Genomic DNA, 21,503 nt, shown 5'->3' with positions numbered 1-21,503 from the left:
AACAGAAATCAGACTAGCAGTGTCGTCAATGACTACGTGTGGTGTAGAACTATAATGTTCTAGCTGTGTTGATGAAATATCGTCCTGAGGATGGAGTTGCAACACGAACTCCATCCTTATTCATATGCGATATTTTGTTAACACTAGTTTCCAAGATTTCAGAAAGCACTAATGTAACCATAATGCACTTCCCATTGCCCATAACACCTTGTTCCTAAAGAGTGCCTCGGACGCTCTGGCATTGAGAGTTCTACTGAATACATGTACTCTTGCCGAGCTGTAGCCATCCTGTAAGGATTGTGAATCAGTATCAACAAGTCTACTAATTGTAAATCGAATGGTCTTCCTTGACATTGACCGATATATCAGATGCTAGCCAACCTAACGTTGTTGTACTGCATGGTTTAAGTTTTTTCTGCAATAATAGTTTCATTAAATCCTGCAAATGCTGAATTCAGAAGGGCATAAAACAAGGACCAACTAGATTTAAACGTGACCTTCTTAACGATCTTTCTTTCCATCGAGCACTATTTCTTGAAGATAATAGAGTAAGAGACGGCCTTGATCCCTAGAACTGTTATCTGTCTTTCTGCCCTTCATTGATGGATACATTATAACCCTGATGGAAACGAAAGATTCGGTCTCAAGTAATAGGAACACAATGCCATTCAATGGCAGAAAATATCATTACAAGAACAACAGAAGAGGCTGAATTTATCAAACTAACATACATTCAAGAAAAACGACAGAAAAGGAAAAAAAACAAAAAAAAAAACTATTACAGACAAAAGGATCCTCTTCTACCAAATTAAGACTACCGTTTATCAGCATATAACTGGGATCTATCACACGATCCAGTGGAGCTTTATCCATGATTTGAAGCATAAATACTCTCAGGACTTGTCTCTATGAAGATCAGGACCAAAAGCAACGATCTTTTATGGCATAACCTTGTCTCCCCGTATAATCTAAAGTCCATTTCTCGAACGTACAGCTAATGAAGTCATAATACCCACCGTGGATGCTAAGTTTGCCTCTCCTCACCTTGTCCTCTATCCAAGGATATGTCAACAGTCTCAACAGTGATTGGTTAATTGACTCCTGATATAGAAACAAGAAAGAACCCATGTCACCTAGAGATCAATTCCTGAAGAGACCAGAGGCTTCACTGAGATTGCCTACCTTCTCACAGTGCTTGCATTGGTGATCAAAGCTGAGACTGCCCGAATGAACTCTTGCAGCAGCACGGGCGTGTCTGCCCGTAACGACCCAGTTCTCAAGAAAGCCACTGGAAATTAAAGAACAACTGTTTGTGAGGATACAGACAGTGGTTGGTTTCCTTAGTAAGGTAGAGAATTCAAAGAGGACATCCGCAAGATCAAACATCAAAAGTTCCATATTCTTGAGGATGACCAGGAAATGTAACTGCTGCAACAGTTCGAGAATTAAAGTAAATTTGATAGTTAACCTTGCACTTGCTTCATTTTGCATAGACATAAGGGCTCTAATACCTCCACATCGACTATGGCCAATTACAAATATGTTACCGACCTGTACATGAATGAAACATCAACCTCTCAGACGACCTTTTTAGATTACATGTGAAAGCAAGAAACTATTAAAATCAGGGTCAAACAATCCGCTTGCCTCGAGAGTATTCACAGCAAATTCAAGCGCTGCATTAGTTTCAGATGGCCCACTCTGCGGGAAAAAAAAGAAACGATTAAAAGCTGAACATAAGATTGCCTTTTATAAATCTCGAGTGCTTTAATTCAGACGAGGCAACTCCATCCTAAACCGACCAGATAAAAGTACAAGCACTGTACCTCAAATGCTGGCACCAGATTTGCGACATTTCTGATTGTAAATGCATCACCAGGCTGAATTCCTAAGATCTTGGAAGGGCAGACCCTGGAGTCCGCACATGCGATTACCATAAACTGCAGCAAACCTTGTTACTTCAACATGAATCCCCGGCATATTTTAGGGGATAGGTGAATCAAAAAACCAATCGCCAATATTTACAGTTAGCATCGTTCCATCACCTTCGGAGTTTGGGCTTCAGCAAGGTTTTGGAAGTGGTCCAAGTTTTTCCTGTCGAAAGATGCACGTGTGGGTAGAAGTTGAACTGATAAACCAATGATCTGTTGAAACTTTGCTGATTTCTCACTATCACTTACAGAAACTGCTGGTTCTTGAAGGTTAGAAAGCTATGCTTCATCTCCTCAAATGGGTCCAATTCGTCATGGGCCTTGGACTTTTTGGGTTCACAGACTGCAATTTCTTTGGCTAGTACAGTAGCCTCCCTTGAAGCCTTGAAACTCAAAGAACCAACCTCCCTGCAATAAAACAAGTAAGCCTCCACTATCAGTACCATGAAAGCAAAATAAAAAGACTCAAAATCTCAAAGCGGTAACAACTTATTCTTCTGAACGGAGCGTGGAAATGCTCCAAAAGCAAAGGAAATAAATCTAAAGACAATCTTGGTCTCTGCAGAATAACTTCTGACTCTTCCGAACAGTTCACAAACTGTTTCAGTTGAGATACTATACAGCTTCTCAAGGAAGCAGAATGTCGAAACCATCAGATCCCAAAATCGTATAAAACAAAGCGTATCTGCATAAAGAGATTGCTCAAGATGAATCTGACCATTTTGTCATTTCACCAATCAAAGAGTACTCAATTTCATGGAAAAGCTAGATCTGCAGGTAACTGATCAAACGCAAACTAGACAAGACTCTCACCACAGACATAAAACTCTAGACTCCGTCGAAGCTTAGACTGCGTTTTGCGCATATACCCGTATCATAAATAATGAGGAAAACAAAAAGGGAAAAAGCAAAAATGGAAGTACTGCAGCTTACACCGAAGATCTGCTTCTCGAATCGGAGATCTGCATTACAGAAACAAGCACAAAGCAAAAAACTCATTACTCAACCATGGACGAAATAGAAGAAGAAGAAAAAGGAAAACGATCCCCAACAAAAAAATAACGGGGGGGTGGGGGAGGAAGCACCTTGAGCGAATCAGGTTGCCCACGAGAGGGAGGAACCGGGAGGTGGCCGGAGGAGGAGAGACCGTCCCTTGGGAGCGATGACGAAGAGGAGAAGATGGCAGCAGCCATTTCTAGAGACGCGGAGGGGAACTGGCAGGAGAAGAGGGCAGGGGGGATTAGGGTTTCTCTTGCCTTCTAGAGGTTGGTGTCGGATGGTGGTCGAGAGGGGCGCCTCTTGGAGATGGAGGCGGAAGCAGAAGGGATGTTCGTTTTTATCGTTGAAGATGGCGGAGGAGACGAGGCAAGAAGAATGCCCCCACCACCACCACTTGTCGCACGTGGTTCCCCATTCTCTCACACGTACCTCCAACTAAGTGGGAGTGAACCCCGATTCCCCTGCACAGTACAAAAATTCTGCAATCGTTGCGCGGCGAGCAAATGAATGAAATTTCCAGAGATTTCCAAACGGGAAGAAAGGTCTGAATGGAGTCAATGGACTCCACTCTCGCTATTGGCCCCCAAGTGCCACGCGCCCTACGTTCTCCCAAAAGCTGCCTAAGCCAAAAACATACTTATTCGATTCATGAAAAGCAAAACATTGCCATCGTTGCGCTGTGGGGGGAGTCCTTGATCCTTTTTACTTTCAAGAAAATTACAGAAGCACAAACAAAGATTCAATGTTTCTGGAACCCCCTTTTGAATGCTTTGTGGGCTAGTAAGATTTTATTATTTCGACCATACTTCTTGACTGCAGACACTTAAAATTTAATTAAACAATGTACTTTTTCCCAACAAAAACCTTCAACTCTTAAGGGAGTCTACCAAACTTATCTCCTTTTTCATTTTCCTTTTATATTCATCAACCACTCTTTTTTTAGAGTTTCAATAGAATCAATACTATCAAAAGCAATGCACGTAAAGATTTTTCACCCGACCAAAAGGCATTTCATCATTTTAACGAAAACAAACTACTTCCTGTGGAACCAAATAACCACCATTGGTGGTGGAATACAAACAGACCCTGGATTAAGCCCTCAATCTTGTTACTTATTTACTTGAACTTTTTTTTTATGCTACTGCTGGTAGGCTTTCGATTTAGGTATGAGGAATTGCATTACAGGTGAATTCACCTAAGGGCGTAAAACTTTGAAGTTGAGTGAGAAGGAAAAGTATTTAATGTTACTGCCCAACTCCCTTCCCCTCATTCCCGTGTAATGCCTTTGCTCCCAAGGTATATGCCTGCTTAGGCTTAGGTTTATCAAGAAAAACGAGGTTTATGAAAATCAAACTAGTAACTGTCTTATATTAGCTGTTGATCTAACCAGCTATGTCAAATCCTTTGAAGTTTTAATATTAACTTGAAATTAAGATTGTCTTAAAAAATATATATATAACTCAAATGAAACTTTGTTTGTAAGTGTTTGATGAACCTACCCTAAAGATTGAGACAGATTCAGTTCTAATGCTTCAGAATATAGATTCATGAAGGCTTACATAGTGTTTCAACTGTCAAACGAAGTACTAAATATATCAACTTTCTCTGTCTCTTAATATGCTGGGACTGTCATCATATCCTCCAAAGTAACCTCTCACGACATGAAGGACCACTTGACCTTCGAAATTTTCTCCAGTAGATCAATGCCCTGTGGCCCCACCTTGAATCCCTAGACTGTCGCTTGCGCAAGGGAAAAAGCATGCGCCAGAATTTAACCGAGATGGTGTTTCTTTCTTCATTTCTCACCGTTGTTTTCCTACTCCGTGATATGCCAAATAATGGCTGGACTTTGGAAGCCCATTTCATTTTGCATTTCATTTGGAGTGGAGGAAGACAGGTGAACTAATCTCAACCACCACAAGTGAAAGCAGGTGATAAGAAAATGACGTAAAAAGCGTCGAGTTGAAGACTAGACTGCTAATCAAGCATCGACCTTGCCGTTTTAGCCTTTCCATGCCGATATGTCTTTATAACTCGTAAGTTTTAGTATTTGGAGTTTACACCCTGGTGGGAAAAGGAAAGAATCAGAAAGCTCATGTGAACTGATTTGTAAAAGGAAAATTGGAAGAAAAGGAAGGTCAGGCCAAAATGACTGATAATATCTTTGTGCGGTCACATTTTGTGGGCAAAAGAAGAGGAGCCCCGTGGATGGACAACTTTCCAGTTTGAATGAAGCATAAGGGGGATGAATGTTGTTCGCTTCTAGCTGTACCAAACACAAGATGCAAGACGTGCCATTATTAAAGAGAGAGAGAAAGAAAGAGACAGGTCTTTTCTCAAATGGCTGACAGAACATCGAACGGTGGACGTTGATTTAGCTCCTATATTTGACAAGCAGTTTCTGCTTAGCCAGATAATCTATTCATTCTATTGCTTAACCAGCATCGTTCGTTTGAAAAATAATAATGGGAAAGCTGAATTGTTTATCGGAAAACCTGCAAGTAATATGTAGCTGGATATTTGATTTCATAAATACTCCAAATGCGAGTTTCGTTCTAAGACACTGTTTCTGTAATTCCGCTTAATAAACCATAAGATCATGAATCTTATCATCTTTGTTGTAAGAAATGAGACAAAATCTTAGGACTGCACAAACCCAGATGATGCAAAACCAGGCTTTGTGAGCAGCTGAGATGATGGGCTTACCAGGCTTCTGCTCATGGACTTGGTTCAAAAGGTTTGGCTTGCAGATAGCTCTTTCAACTTGGAATAGCAACCATCGTTCTGCCTAATCGAGAGGACTAGGCCAAGAGATTAGGCAGCTTGAGAATAGAGTCCCTCATAATTGTACACTTGAATTGCTCTTGACAGTGAATTACCACACTTCAATTACTCTGCTCTTGCCACTAAAGAAGCCTTCTTCTGGCTCACAAAATTTGGTATATTACAGAATTTGCAGAACAAATGTTCTTGTTCTTGGACCTACAGAATTGCTTTGGCCAAAGTCGACACAAGTGGAGTGCTTTCTTGATGGAAAACTGCGATCATCTTGAAGGAACACAGACCTCATTTTCCAAATGAATTTGCAAGAGTTCTAAAAAGGACTCATGATCCCTAGTCACGGACGCTTAACTTGGAGATGGACCTGCCGTGGGTATGATCTTAAGCATCTCAGGATATCTGAGCTAATATCATAAGGTGACTTGAAAGAGGCGTAGACCCTTTGCCAAGGGATTTATAAAAGGAACCTCGAAATCTCATTCTCTTCGCTCCTAGAATTGGTATATATAATTCATTCAAGCCAAGCTTTTAGCTTTTTAGAGATCTTTTATAAAGATTCAAGGGACTGGTTAGTAGTCGCACTTTGTAAGAAGAACCCTTTTAAGTAGGCACACATATTGGGTTTTGAATACTTGAAAATATTTGACTGTTAGGTGTCCACTTTAACATATTTGATTGTTTATATATATAGATGTCCTGAAAAGCATTAAGGTTATTGAATTAATGCCCCTCCAGCCAAAAGTTCTGGCTCTGCTAGTGAAGTCATCTATGGATAAAGTCCGAAGGAGCAGTTGAGCAGGATTTTCAAGGAGGGCAGAATGTTCGCATTGGCCATTGCAAGCCCAATAGTTCGAGGATCGGATTATTCAACTCTTAAAAAACTTTGTCTGCGCCATATCCAACCTAACTCGTAAAAAGCTAGTTCACGATCAGCACGCTAGGAACATGTGCCAATCACAAGGACATTCATATCCACGAATGCCAAGTATAAATATGGGCCTTCAATCTTGCACAAGCTTGTATTGTTGCATACTGTTGAGAACAGTTATCCTACAAAAAAACTGATTTTGCAAGATAATTTGAAAGATAATTTTGTTCTAAAACCCTAATTTGAAACAGATTTAAGCACAACCCCATTCTCTACTTTTTTTTTTTTGCCTTAATAAAAGTCTAGCCATCAGTTAGATTCCTATATGTCTTCCTCTATACTGCACACAATGGAATGTGCGATGCTTTAAATGATACGTATACTACTCCCCACCCAGTCTCAAAGCAGCCCTAAACTCTGATAGTATGACCCTAACCCACATCGATTCAATCTCCACGTTCAGAAATGTATGGCCAACACAAGCTTCCTAGGTTGGATACGACATGCAGAAAAAGCTGATCTTTCATTTCAAAAGCCCTTTTATGATAATAAAGTAATAAAACATAAAAACTTTGGTTCTTTAATTCTTCGAACATGGAGATGGTATCCGTATAGTCTATGGTGTAGAACCCAAATTTCAACGTATGAGATTCAACTAGAGAGTTCCAAACAGAAACATCAAATGTTTTCTTTAACAAATAATATTGTAATAGACTTTTTCTGCACGATCCTATTCATATGATACCAGAGGCAGCACCTTCTTTCTCAATCAAAGAATTTGTTGTGCATCTTTTCGTCGGGATCTCCATATTTTGGATGGTTGCCCTCAGTACCCGACAGTTTTGTATATCACATTTTCAGTACAGCTTGCACTGGAACATCTTCCCATGAGAGAAGATAAGGCGTATCTTTTCATTGCTCCTTAATAACTCAGCAGTATTGCCCAATCAACGTCAAAATCAACTAGGCTGTTACAGTGGTAGGAAACAGAAAAGCCAAGAGAAATCACTCATGGGCGCCAAATGTATATATTAAAAAGAAGTACGTGTAAATATAGTTAACCAAGAGAATAATCTGGACAATTATTTTCATAGAGGAGGAGCACGCACCTCCTTCTGACTAATCACACATACAGTGAGAACGTAAGAGTATAAAATATATATAAACAGAGAGAGAGAGAGGTCAACCAGCTGATTGGCTTTGTTTTTGGTGTACCGCTTCTAAGCATTCCTTAGCTTTGTGAACCTTAGACTGGAGGTAGAAGCTTCCGCTAGCAGCATTTCTTTCAAATAAAACATCATACCTCTGCCGTCATCAGAAAGCCAAGATTTAGTATGTTTGACTGATCTAGAATATTCATTCATTTAAAAAGCACTCGTCATAGATGCAACTAAAAGGTCCACATCAAAGAAACTATCACTGCCAGCATTCCTTTCAACTAAAACTTCATACTTTTAATATAAATGCAGCAGTCCAAAAAATTGATGGGTAAATGCTGCATCAGGCTGCTCTTCAATCACAATCAACACCCAGAAGCACCAAGCTAGGATGTGATAAAGGATGCACCTCAACCTTTACAAGTTCTACAACCCTATTCCTTGTCCATAGAAAGAGGCATCAGGTTTGGAATTCAGACACAGCAATTGGTGCCACAGATCTAAGTAGGCTAACGGATCAATTTGTAGGGAGGAGCTTAAAACTTCTAGAGGACCATCCTGTATTGTGCAGGTAGACGTGCGTCATCTCAATCAACATAAATAAGATCACTTAACTGGTAATAGAGCTGAATTGGAGCTAAATTGTTTTAACCTCATGTATGATGGCCACATAGATGACTATAGCAAGACCGAACCAAAGAATAAAAAATTTAAGCACATGCTAACAGCTAGGTTGCTTAAACCTTCCAACAGGACTGCCTTGCTTCTGCATCAAGTAGACAGTGTACATACAACGGTTTTCCGGAGGAGTTCCGTTGGATGCTCAAGGGTGTGCATTCCATGGAAATATGTCAATATGGCAAATAAGAACTAGTCTCCCATTCCCTTGCTTGAAATGAAGACGGTTGTGATAAATTAGCCAGAGATACAATGGCAGGAGAATGATGGCCTTGCAAATGCTTGACAAAAAGCAGCTCAACTATAGGTAGTGTCCCATGCAAATGAATAATATATCACTATCTCATAGATAAATGATGCAGAGGCATGCAAAGATGGTGCAAGATCTATGCAGGATGCGGCGGTCAATCTTCTGATCAACTAACAGGTAAGCATCAGAAGGCAGCACATCCACAGTCAAATCCTACTTGAACAAGAGTTCTTTACATTACCAACCAACCAAACATGGCAAGCTGAAGAAGGCAACTCATCAATGGCAGAATCCTTCTTAGACAAGTCTACTATATTGCAAAACACCAAAGAAAAGCAAGTTCATGGAACAACTAAAGCCTAACATTCAGTTTTTTTCCCAGCAAACCATCACAGGAATGACCATAGGATAGCGAAAGCATCATGTCCAAAGCCAATATGGTGAGCATATTGGAATCACCTAACTATCCAAATCTGAAGAGCTCATGGAGGCACTGCTGGTTTCAAGTTGTGCACAAGATTTACGACATCACTGGCTTCTCAGTTAAATGGGTTTGAACAAGTTCAAGCTGACATCAAAACATTGGCAGAATATGGTGTTCGACGCAAACAGGTCGGAAAGGGAAGGTGTATTTTCAAAGCTTTGGGTGATGGAAAGATTCCATCATAATTATGAATCATAAATGTGAAAATAATCAGTGGTATAAGGTGAAGATAGAACGACAAGCAAACGACAAGCAAACAACAAGCTACCAGCCTCATACCCCACAAGCAGTGGTATGTCTAGCAACCAGCGGACAAAACCTGATGTTGCAGAACTACAGGGCCCATAGCATATCAGCTATTTAAAAGCAGAACTTTTGAGCACTCCCACCCCAGCTAGGGTGACATTGAACTGCTATCGAATAGTTTTTGCTGCCACACAGTTTTATGCCTTCCAAAAGTGCATGAGCATGCTTGAGCAAATGGCCAGTTTCAATCTTATAAATGCATAATCAGAGAAAAAAAGTTGTTCAAACATGAAGAGTTCATGCAGTTCTTTTTTTTTGCCTTCATTCACTCATAAGTAGTAAATTTGATGTGAAGCACATGATAATACAGGTGTTGAACAGACTATCAAATTGACCATATGCATCAGGACCATCACGCATATGACTGAACTGATAAACCTAGAACCCTTTTGATCATTACAGAGGGAAATGTGAAAAAGCTCCTTGCCGAGAGGATACATATAGAGGCCAAGGCAGCCACAGCTGCCATAGAAAGCTCATTTAATATCATAACCACGCCAGTGTAAGCTTAATAACAGAAGTCAAAGATCGAAAATTCAGCCAAAAGAAGCCAAAATACAGTACAATATTGAAGCCAGGAATGATATAAATGAAGAAGCCAGGAAAAACTTCCAGTTATGGCATAACTAGCAATGGAACAACTCCATGATGCTAGACATTGGGCTAAGTTGGTGGCAAATTTATCAGAGAAAGCACACGCTCCTCTAGGCAGACATACAACTCCATGACGCTAGAGGTAGGTCTAAGTTGGTGAAAACTTAGCAGGAGAAGCACATGCTCCTCTAGGCAGACTTGTAAATATAGTCACCAGTCACCACCGTAGTTGAAGAACTTGCTCTCCCTTCAGGGTGCTGTGGATAAAATATCTTCCAGCGATTTGTCACAATTAGAAAGTATTTGTTGATAAAATCATTTCTTACCCCGCAAGGGAAAGACATAATGACTTTATTTTGCATATGTTTCCCCAAAAGCAAAGCGCCTTGTATGGGCATAAGAGCTAGAGGCTCCTTTCTGAGATTGTCAGTAAGAAGGCCAAATGAGGAAGCATCCAATCAGTGGAGGGCTTCATGTGCTAATGGTCTGGTGTCTAGGTTTGTGAAACTTTTTTTTTTCATGAAAAACCTCAAGGGGCCGTTTGATGCCCTGGAAATTTACTGTAGCAGTGGAAAAAAATTTCAAAATTTTAAAATTTTTCCTTCTCATCAAACTTAGAAATTTTTTTTTTACCGTTAAAAGTGGAAACGGCAAAATATTTCTGGAAAAATTTTTCCAGCCAGAGGGGTGGAAAAAATTTTCAAGAAATATTTTTTTGACCGTTGGAGGAGGAAGGGAAGGAAGGAGGGAGGAGGAGGAAGGGAAGGAGGGAGGAGGAAGGAAGAGGAGGAAGGGAAGGAAGGAGGGAGGAGGAAGGAGGAGGAGGAAGGGAAGGAGGGAGGAGGAAGAAGGAGGAAGAAGGGAAAGAGGGAGGAGGAGGAGGAAGGGAAGGATGGAGGAGAAAGAAGGGGAGGAGGGCACGGTGAGGAGGGAAGGAGAAGAGGGGAAGAGGGGAAGAAGGGGAAGAGGGAGAAGAGGGAAGAGGGGAAGAAGGGGAGGAGGGCACGAGGAGGGAAGGAGAAGAGGGGAAGAAGGGAAGAAGGGGAAGAGGGAGAAGAGGGAGAAGAGGGGAAGAGGGCACTAGGGGAAGGAGAAGAGGGGAAGAAGGGAAGAAGGGGAAGAGGGAGAAGAGGGGAAGAGGCACGCGAGGGGAAGGAGAAGAGGGGAAGAAGGGGAAGAAGGGGAAGAGGGAGAAGAGGGCACGCGAGGGGAAGAAGGGGAAGAGGGAGAAGAGGGGAAGAAGGGGAGGAGGGCACGCGAGGGCACCTCCCCACGTCCCCCGCGGCCGCCGATGGCACCGCCCCTGCCGCCGCCGATGGCACTGCCTGACGCCTCTTCCCCAAAATCCTCCCTCCTTCCTTTCCCTTCCCTTCTTCCTCCTCCTTCCCTTCCCTTCCCTTCCCTTCTTCCTCCTCCCTCCTTCCCTTCCCTTCCCTTCCCTTCTTCTTCCTCCTCCTCCTCCTTCCCTTCCCTTCCCTTTCCTTCCCTTCTTCCATTTCTACCAAACGACAAAATTTCTTTCCGGAAAAATATTTCTTACTTAACAAACACAAGCTTGTTTTGGAAATATGGAAATTTTTTTCCTATTTCTCAATTCCAGAAATATATTTCTGAAATTTTTTTTCCGTTTCCATGGTTTCCAGCCATCAAACGGCCCCCAAATCCCAAGACTTGCATGACCATAAAATGCTTACGGAATATACTTGGAGTGAGGAACAGAGAGAATCCAACTCACAACGATACCATATGGTCATCTAACTTAGAGAAGGGGACCTGGTCAAGGTCTTGTGGTAAATGCCTATTCACATCTAGTTTGTGCCTATAGGGTGACAAGGCTGCATCAATGTTCTATAAAATCTCATCTTTCAGTTTAAGAGGAAGCATGCATACTGACTCCATAAATTTTTGAAGGATTCTTGTGAATTCAAGAGTTTCAAAGCAGGGTAGCCAACTCCATGTTGTTGTTGCAAAGTACGTGGAGCAACATTGACAGATCAGATGTTATAGCATATGCTGTCATGATAGACATCAACATAATGATCGGGAAGAGACACATGCTCTAGTTGCATACAGAAATAAACTGACTAAGAAAGCAAACAAAACAAACAACATCCTGAAGCCAAACTAGTATGAGCAAGCCAAAAATAACATTAATTTATTAAATTTTGCAGGTTTAGTAGGCATAAAACAGCTCCATTTTTTCTTATAATTCCCAGTTGACCTTTCTATGCTGCAATTCTCCTTGGGATCTCTACTGGGAAAATGCAGTAGAAAGTGCTTGGTTGAAGGAGTATTGAGTTAGTTCAGATATGTCAATGATCTTAGTTAGCAGCAATCCCAAGATTGGATAAAAAATAATCAAGTGTTTGAAGTATATAACTTTATAAGTGTTGTGAGGAATTGGGTCTAACTTGTCAAATGTTTTTTTTTAACCAAGGTTAGGTCCTTCAGAGTCATTTACATAACAGAAATCTGCTCCTCTTGAAGCAGCCATGAGATTCTAAATTGCTGTAATCAAGTAGCACATATCATTTATTTGTTGTCTAACATGGGAAGGTATCAGAATTGGGAACTAGATGCACCGTGAGGACACAGAGCGTCTTATGTGGGAGTGAACTGTAACAACCGTACCGCTGTGTAACAGGTTAAGATGGGTATACAGTTCATATAAGTGGGCTTCAGGATTAGGATAAGGATCATGGAAGTAATTGATAGTACAAACTTAAGCAGCTGTATGGATCAAAATGGAGGATGCAAATCTCACAACCTCATACCAGTTAGGAGAATTTTCCCTCCTACTTTTGCTTCCAAGTTCACAGACTAAAATTCATGTTGACAATCACCAAACATTTCATTGAGCAAATAAAAATGGCAGTTGAAAAATGCTTAATTCTTTAATGCAGGAAATTTTAATGCAGACCATTTCAAGCTATGACGGATAATTTACTGCTACAGGGAATGGGGTGTCAAATGTCTCGACTTCATCAATTAACAGGAAAATTTTTGGTAATAATGCCATTAACAGTTAACCAAGACAAAACATGATGCAGTGATTAAGTTGGAATGTACAAGGTACAGTTTTATGGCAAATGGATTTCCTGAAATCCAAGGACTTGTCAAACACTAAAAAAAGGATTCTGACCATTTTGTGAGAAGTGGCTATCAAAAGATGGTGCAATGCACCAAAGATAATGCAGCAATCATAAGATTCTGTCAGAACGTTGATGTGTGAGTTTGATTTATTGTTCTGGGCTGTGCATACTCTATTGCATAATACTTATGCTTGAAGACTTTGGCAACAGAAATGAGATGAAAGAGGCCACCAAATGCTGGTAGAAAATCATGACGTTTAGTTGTAAACATGCTTAGTTATTAAGTTTGATGAAAAGTACACAAATGTTGGTGAGTTGATTTTCCACGCACAAACCAAACATGCAACTGAGATTTTGATAGTATGACATGCTGTGAACAACATAAATACAGTAAGACAAATGTTCTTACAAATTACTTATACCCATGTACCCAAAAAAAAAGTCATAGATATTACATCACTTTTGAGAATCACATATAAAGTTGCTCAAAATCACTATAGCCCTAGTGAAGGACCTTGGGTTGGTTCTTCATGAAGACAGTCCTGCCACTAGTCATCTTTATGAAACTATGGATAAAGAAAAAGAGGCTAGCGCAGACTATTTGAAAGGAAGAAAGAAGTCATATATTTCCATACAATGCATTATAGATGAAAGGTGGAATATATAACTTCATGTACAGCATGAGCTGCAGTATGTCATCGAAATCCTTTCACCAACATTTAAATTGTATGAGAGTGAATTAGGTTACATTGAGATATTGGTCCTTCACATGTAGATGCAAGATGCATTTCACAGATAAATGGACATCCAAGAATAATGCACTTGGTCAGATAGGAAGGCCTATGAAAAACATGAAACTACACTTTGGCGATTGATTTTATAATGATGATTGATCTAATTATTTTTATTGTGAGCATTGAAACACTGTTGACATAATCATTTTATTTAAGGTTCAAATTGCCCGGTTATATTTAAGTTTATTTATTGGTTATCACTTTTCAATATGCTCAATTGCTCATATGCATGTCTTTCGTAACTAAACTTACATGTGTTTACTGTTTTAATACTTTAAGCAATTCATAACCACTTGATATAGCATATAAATATGTGAAGCACATCCCTCACTCTCTTTGTTGTGTCTAACACTTTAACTGCTTCCGTGAACACAGTTTGTGCCACACAAGAAACATATGACTAACCCCTACTTATTTCAGAATAACTAGATCACAAGAATCACGTAGTTTACATGCATTTTTCCAGAGAAACTATGCCCTAGATACCCCTTAAATCACATGGTCAGGTTTGCATTCATTTTAGATCTTATGAACCAGACAGGTTCCAGGGTCTAACTACTTATTTGGGCAAGTAAAGGAAAACCCTGGTCAACAGAAACCCAAATTTTTGGTGGTTAAATAAATTGCAAAATCCAAGTGCTTAAGATACTGACCTTGACAATTTCATCCCACGTTGACTGTTCTGTGACACCCAATATCTGTCTTGCTTCTTGCTCTCCCATGGCTTTACTTCCCCGACGGATTGTGTTCTGTATGGTTTCTTGGGCAACACCAGACTTAGAGGCATCTGCAACATCATTAAAAAAAAAAGGCTTGGGTTGAGATTTTGAGAGTAGAAAACACAAAATTTCAAAAGTGTAGGTTCCATTAAAAGAATCATTGAAAAGCAGTACAAGAGGAAAGAAGCCGTAACACCGAAAGCTTATCAAAAGCTCAAATGAAGCGATAACATAGAAGCCTTATCACAAAGCTCAAGTCCTCTCTACGCACATGATCATGAAATAAATTGACATAACCAAGGAGTGCCTTGATCCACCTGCTTATCATTACAGACCTAGACAACTGCCTCATAGGAATGCCACCAAACAGGTAAATCAAAGTCTTCCAGAAGGAAAAGAAAGAACTTGGGCATTCAGGTCAAACTTCACAAGCAAAAGAAATACTTTCTTCTGGCATCTAAGTATAGATACTCTAAAGGAGCCTTATCATACAAGCTGATGAAATATTGTTAATTTCTTAGTAAATACCACAATCTAGCTTGTTTCTAAGTCACAAGCTTTTTACGAACAAGGTTTACCACATGAAACTATGCAATAAAGCACATTTCCCATTTCAGTGAACATCTTCACTGGAAAAATAATTTCCATCTGTAGAATAAGTCTGTGTACCATGTTTGAAAAAATCATTCACATGCCTCACACCACAAAAGGATGGGTACACTTACCATATCACATTTATAAAATCAAAAGCAAGGTCAATTGACTTATTTTCTATTTAATGGTGTTACTAGATTTTCATATGTTATACCCTGAAAGTGAAATTGAAAATGACAGAATATATCATTTCTGCCAACAAATATGAAAATGCTCATGTTCGTAAGCCTGTCACGTGAAAAAGAGCCTCCTAATTTCCACATACATGAATCATCTATGTCTGCAGAACCTCCAAGTATCAATGGGATATGAATTGTGTTCATATTTGGAGTAAAGCATACATGATGTATTTAAGAGACTAAGGCCACCTTCATTATAACATTCACCTATATAGTCAAAAACATGTCTAGGCACTGGTGGAACCCTAAGGCCTACACCGAGACAACCCAGATGCCTCAAAAAAAAAATGTTTTTAATTTTGTTAATTCTAAAAAAAATGATTCTAACTTCCAACATATTGTTCAGATGGAGGAATTTCAAAAACCCCCACCTTTTCCTTGTTTCCTATTTTTCTTCTTCTTTCATATTTCCGACATGTTTTATGTCTAAAATAAGACCGACTAGGCCTCGAGTAGTTGCTGCCTAAGCTCCTTTTGGCAACTGCTGCTAGTCCTGACTAGCAGTCTCGCACTTTTAACTACATAGCTAGTCAACGTATTTCCTATTTCATAGGCATATACACAAAGCTACACAGAGGGAGGCCTACCAAAACAACATTGCATACTTTTTGATAAAAAAGTGGGATACGTGCATCAATGAGGGATATTAATTATAATCTCCTTATCACGAGAAAAAGATGAGACATAAATTTCACAACATCCTGTCAAAGCTGAAATTGAAACAAAATGTTTTGCTAAACTTACTTGTAAGTGCTTGACGATAGGCTTGGACTAAAGCCCGGGCTAAAATTCCAGATCCCATCACAATCAAGTTTGCAAGAATCTTTGCAGCCTGTTGATTAGATAATTCAGATAATTATTTAATGACTTATATACTAAGAGAAAATGAATTAATGGCAAAAATTCCAAATGCTGAGATGGAAAAAAATGAAGTGTAGATACTTAACAAACAGTGAAGATAATTGAAGTAAAAATTGAAAGTTCATGTCACTGAAAAATCCTAAAGATAATGGCTGAAGCTAGTTAAAGATCTTCAAGAGCAAGAAGGCAAAGCAGTGTGGACAAAGGTATTCATGATTGTCAAACAAGCTACAGAAAAAAAAGTTAGAATAATCACAACCAAGCATGCTCCCCAAATTAAGTTCCCGATATCTGGCCACTACTTTTGCCTTCAATCTTTCAAACAATGTTTGACAGTCCATTTCCCCAGGAAGTTGATAATAACTATATCCATCCAAAAGCAGTGTTGTACGTATCGTACGATACGGGGTCATATCGTATCGTTTACAAAATACGATACGATACACCCCCCGTATCGTAAATGGGGGGTGTATCGTACCTGTATCGTACGATACGTGCGATACGGGCCTCCGTATCGTACGATACGATGCGATACAGCCCGTATCGTACGATACGGTGCGATACAGCCCGTATCGTACGATACGGGCTGATTTCTAAAAAAGGGGCTTGAACCCCATTTTTTTGAGTTTTTTTACAAAAACCCACCCCTTCTTCATTTCTAATCTATAGATTGTACCGCCTTAGAGGGAAATCATCGATTTCCATTGTGAAATCATCGATTTTCACAGTGAAATCATCTATTAAACCATGGATTTGTGCATGGGTGGCTGATTCCCATTGGGAGGAAAGGGGTTTTTTACCATGAAGATGAAGATGAAAAAGAAGATATTGTTATGAATTTTGATGTCTATGAAGTATGAATGATGAACCGTGAACGCGTAAGTTTATAACATTTAGCAAAATAATAAGTCTATCATTATCTAAAAGACTAAAACATGTTTTATATGAAGAATTTATTATTTTTAATTTTTTCTTATTTTTTATGAATTTTCCGATTTTTTTTTAATTTTTCTGAATTATTATTATTATTTTTTAAAAATTTACGATACGGGTACGATACATTACGATACATTACGATACGGCGTATCTTAAAGCCCGACCGATACGGCTTACGATACGCGTTTTACAACATTGTCCAAAAGACCTCTAAGGGTACAATAGATAGTCCCAATCTTAAGAAAGGAATGCCGCCTCCCATGCAACTTTTGTGCGCCTATGTGGCGATCCCCTTCATCAACATAAAGCAGGAGACACTCCAGGGGTCGAGGAAGAACCCATATGAAAGTTTCCCCACTGAGAAGAAAGCAAAACCATGAAAGGTGACACTAGCAAAGTTAGGTATTCTCTCCACAAGCAAGGTTTTAAAAAGTGACTTAGGACTCCACTCAGAATGAATTGACTCATGAATCGCCAGGTCAACTCAGTGACTCGGCCTGGTTTTGATGTATCAAATGGTGTTTTTAATTCATTAGAACATCGATATATTATATATAATATGTATAATAATATGTGTGTGTCCCTCTCTCTATATGTACATACATACATACATATACACAAATGCAAATTTTAGTAACATATTAACAACCTTATGTCATTACTATATGTATATGCACCTTTTATGTGCAATACAGTGAAAATCTGATAGAGTATGCATACACATATATAGTTTCTAATATCATTTACATAGTTTGTTTGACTAATATATATACTTGTACTGTACAAATAGATGTAATCAATTAAACCAACCTGTGACTCAGCCCAAACTTGAATGACAGCCTGGTCATCCCATAACACAGCTGAGTCATGTCAATTTCTTGGTTTTTCCATTTTTTTGACCCCGGTTGAGAACCAATCACCAGACTGAACTTGGTTGACTTGGCCGAGTTTTAAATGCTGCAGCATAATACATGATCAAGATGCATAGCAACCACATGAGAATATAAGAATGGACAAAGTTTCACCTACTGTGGTCTGTGGATATGTTCTAGTAGTTCAAAATAAGAATATATTGCTCGCAAACATGAACATATACAAACATCAATTAACAACATTAGTCATACTTCTCGAGTTACTTATGAGACAAGTAAACTGAAACTTCATAGGGCCCTCCACCATAATGATTAAATTCACCAACCTTCCCCAAAATGTGCAAAGCAAATATCTATCTCATTGCCATAGACAAAGAACAAAGAAAGAAGAGTTTGCATGGTATGAGAGTGCCTTTTTCCTCCACCTACCCACCCGGACAATGTCCAACTACATTGACATGCTTTGGTCCAATCAAGCCAATTAGATCCTTTGAATGAATCCTTTTACATGAACTTTATTATTTTTAGACTTTCCACAATTTAACATGACTCTATAATGTTGAAGATCTTTACTAGGTAAGTCTAAGATAACTAAAGAACTTAAAAACAAAAATAAAAGTAAACTATTTTTTCTGCTAATCCAGAAAATGAGCATAACTTATGGATTTGTGATTTTTCTATTGATTATTCCATTTTTTCCATTACACTTATTGATGCTACTACAGGGATGTAGCCTTCAAAATTCTCTTCTACTTCTTTCATGCTACCATAGGGATAAACCCTTCAAATTTTACATCTTCCTATGAAGAAAAAATAAAGCACACCTCCCCTTCAAACTAGCGATCTCTTGAAGATCCAAAGTGACAAGCAAGATGGATTTAGGAAATCCATCCATGGAATAAGTTCCTAAGAAGGCCTCTCCTACCCCCAAAAAAGCTTTGTTCACACTAACACTTTCAAAATAACCAACCTTGAAAATGAACGGAGTCACTAGCAAATTGATCAAATAGTACTAAACGTTTTATTATCCTGTGCAATAGAACCTCCATTGTAAATTTGGCACCGTTTCCATCAAAATTAGCATGAACGACCGACCAAAAATACCAACTCAGTTCTATGACCTATCTAGTTTGGCTACAGAAAACGTTCCTAGGATGCCCTTTAGAGGCTGCGTCCAAAAACAGAAAAGAATCGACTCTGCGGACAAATAGTAGCAGACTTTCAGGTAAAGAACCAACGTCCCATTGTTCAAGAGACCCTAAACACGACCCTCTTCCGCACCATTCTTCTTACGCATAGAAACAAATCTAACACAAAAAGACAAAGACCGCGGTTACCTCATCCTTCAATAATAAACATTAACCCCTTCAAGAAGCAGTCAAATAGACAATCGGAGGAAGGAAGTTTTAGAGTCGCTCTGCAAATCCGAAGAAACACCAAAAATAGAGCATCCGAAAACGAAAGGAACGCAATAAAAATCATCAGACGCCAAATTGGCGATAAATGACATTTTCTTATCGCATCAAGGCAACGACTCAGGAAGCTATATAACTACCTATTAACCAAACCACAAATTCCACCAAATCATCATGATCTCAAACAACAAACATGAACAGGAGAAATGAGAACAAAGAGAAAGAACAAAGACGAGAGGAAGGAACAAAAATTTGGATTACCAAGGAAAAATACAAGCAATACAAAAAAACCCTTAATTCTCCTATAGGGATTTGCTACCGAGAAAGGAAGGGAAGTGATGCACCATTCTCGGTTCGAAGAAGCACCTGTCCCGCTCCCGCTCCCGCTCTCTCTCTCTCTCTCCTCCAATTACGAAAACTCGAGCTCAAGAAACCGTGCGTTTTCCCATTTATTGTTACCTTTTAGGCGACGTTTGATTATATGTTTTTCTATTGACCCTTTTCCCAAGAAAATTTTTGCCTAATGGGAATGTAAAAGTTTTCCAATAAAATTTTACCTAATGGGCATGAAAAAGTTTTCCAAGAAAATTTATCCTTGTCGCTGAGTGGTCATTTTTTTAATATTTTTGAATAGCTTGTTAATGCATTTTGTTATTATTGATATTAAAACTTTGAAATTAATAAAATTTATCAAATAACGTTTCATCATTTCATGCAGAATAAAGCCACTTCTTGATGACGGAAAAATGTTAATAACAAATACTAACTAGCTAAAAATTTGTAAAACTCAAAGCATTACATAAAATGTATCATACATAATGTTTAAGTGACTTGCCTATCACAGAAAATAATAAAAACCAATTTTGCTGCTCTTCAAGCCTTATTTTTCTTTATTATTTTCTGTGCTGAGGTTGAAACTCTTTTTTAAATGGAAACAACCATTTATCGACCTATTTTTTGTAATATATAAAAGGAATAAGAATTTGTGATAACATTTTAGAGTCTTTGAGATATTGTTGCATGGGATAGATATTTTAAAACAAGTGGCACAATGATTTCCCATCCATCAAACACTTCCTAAGGGTTTTTAACATCACTGGAGCAATCAAACCTGCTTTCTCATTGAATAGTTCATGGCTTATGCTATCTTTTAGTTTCCCATTTATGGATCATTTCGTAAGGCTTTTCCAATACATGTGTAAAAGTATTATCACATTCATTGATCAATCTGCTTCCCTAGTTGAAGTTAATCCTTGCAATTGCTTTGGGAAGACATCGTTTGCTGGCCAAAGCAGAGGAAAGTGCCCAGAAATCTGGGGATGTGCCGTATGGTGCCCTTATCACATCAGTTTTGAGTTCATTATAAACTGTTGATGAATTTGGCAGCACCAACTTTCTCCACAATGTAAATTTTGAGAAAGTAGTGTTCCAAATAACTAAATGTAATTGCATGCTCTCTATTTCTTTAGGGGGCGTTTGATTGTCTCTGATCTAAAATCCTTAAGATTCTAAAATTGTTGACTTAAGATCAGACACTCTCCCTTCGATCTTAAATCCCACTTTTTCTCAATGTAAAAAGAAATAAAATAAAGATTTTAGATGTGGAACTTATGTCTGACTTAATATTCATAGTTTGATGGAATATGAATTGTACGGTGGATCTTTTGCCAAATTAGCAAAAGTATGTCACATCAAATCTATGGATTTTGGATTTCAAATTTAAAGTAATCAAACGTCTTTGAGGAATTTCTGTATCGTTTTCTTCTTGATGTGATATGCAAAAGCAGACATTATTAAGAACTTTAAATTGCTTCCAAGCAGCCATGTTCTTTGTGGCGTACTCCCTTTGGAAGAGAGAGATTCTTCATTGTTCAAAACTGGCTTCCAATGGTAGATATCGTAGTTGACCTTCCTATCTTTTAGATATGTGCGG

General features: G+C 38.8%; 2 protein-coding genes across 3 annotated transcripts; both read right to left on the bottom strand.

The window, feature by feature from the left end:
• Positions 1 to 648: 648 nt before the first annotated feature.
• On the bottom strand, positions 649 to 3,491 carry LOC116262348 (beta carbonic anhydrase 5, chloroplastic-like). Its single transcript, XM_031641634.2, has 9 exons — positions 3,017 to 3,491; positions 2,865 to 2,893; positions 2,181 to 2,339; positions 2,046 to 2,094; positions 1,827 to 1,940; positions 1,648 to 1,701; positions 1,469 to 1,551; positions 1,183 to 1,288; positions 649 to 1,101 (listed from the first exon to the last, which is right to left on the bottom strand). Exons 1-9 carry the CDS (start codon positions 3,122 to 3,124, stop codon positions 916 to 918), a joined length of 888 nt encoding a protein of 295 aa, XP_031497494.1. The 5' UTR covers positions 3,125 to 3,491; the 3' UTR covers positions 649 to 915.
• A 3,712-nt stretch (positions 3,492 to 7,203) lies between these two features.
• On the bottom strand, positions 7,204 to 20,029 carry LOC116262349 (mitochondrial import inner membrane translocase subunit PAM16 like 2-like). Of its 2 annotated transcripts, XM_031641635.2 has the most exons (5): positions 19,915 to 20,029; positions 16,231 to 16,318; positions 14,588 to 14,721; positions 7,767 to 7,884; positions 7,204 to 7,547 (listed from the first exon to the last, which is right to left on the bottom strand). In XM_031641635.2, the coding sequence occupies exons 1-5, from the start codon at positions 19,915 to 19,917 to the stop codon at positions 7,543 to 7,545; spliced, it is 348 nt and encodes a 115-aa protein (XP_031497495.1). In that variant the 5' UTR covers positions 19,918 to 20,029; the 3' UTR covers positions 7,204 to 7,542. The 2 variants fall into 2 exon arrangements, with proteins under 2 accessions (XP_031497495.1, XP_031497496.1); XM_031641636.2 differs by lacking the exons at positions 7,204 to 7,547; positions 19,915 to 20,029 and adding an exon at positions 18,094 to 18,205 and having other exon boundaries at positions 7,594 to 7,884.
• Positions 20,030 to 21,503: the final 1,474 nt, after the last annotated feature.

This window comes from Nymphaea colorata, chromosome 10, assembly GCF_008831285.2.
Source record: "Nymphaea colorata isolate Beijing-Zhang1983 chromosome 10, ASM883128v2, whole genome shotgun sequence".
Classification (NCBI taxonomy): domain Eukaryota; kingdom Viridiplantae; phylum Streptophyta; class Magnoliopsida; order Nymphaeales; family Nymphaeaceae; genus Nymphaea; species Nymphaea colorata.
This window is presented reverse-complemented; position numbering and strand designations above follow the sequence as displayed.

Bases quoted from the DNA above. Each gene is read 5' to 3' on its own strand.
- LOC116262348 (XM_031641634.2), bottom strand. From the start codon at position 3,124: ATGGCTGCTGCCATCTTCTCCTCTTCGTCATCGCTCCCAAGGGACGGT. The intron at 1,941-2,045 runs GTGATGGAACGA...GGTTTGCTGCAG, and splicing joins CTGAAGCCCAAACTCCGAAG to TTTATGGTAATCGCATGTGC. The intron at 1,289-1,468 runs GTTAACTATCAA...TTTAATTTCCAG, and splicing joins CAAAATGAAGCAAGTGCAAG to TGGCTTTCTTGAGAACTGGG.
- LOC116262349 (XM_031641635.2), bottom strand. The intron at 14,722-16,230 runs GTAAGTTTAGCA...ATGATGTTGCAG, and splicing joins CTATCGTCAAGCACTTACAA to ATGCCTCTAAGTCTGGTGTT. The intron at 7,885-14,587 runs GTCAGTATCTTA...TGATGACGGCAG, and splicing joins CGTGGGATGAAATTGTCAAG to AGGTATGATGTTTTATTTGA.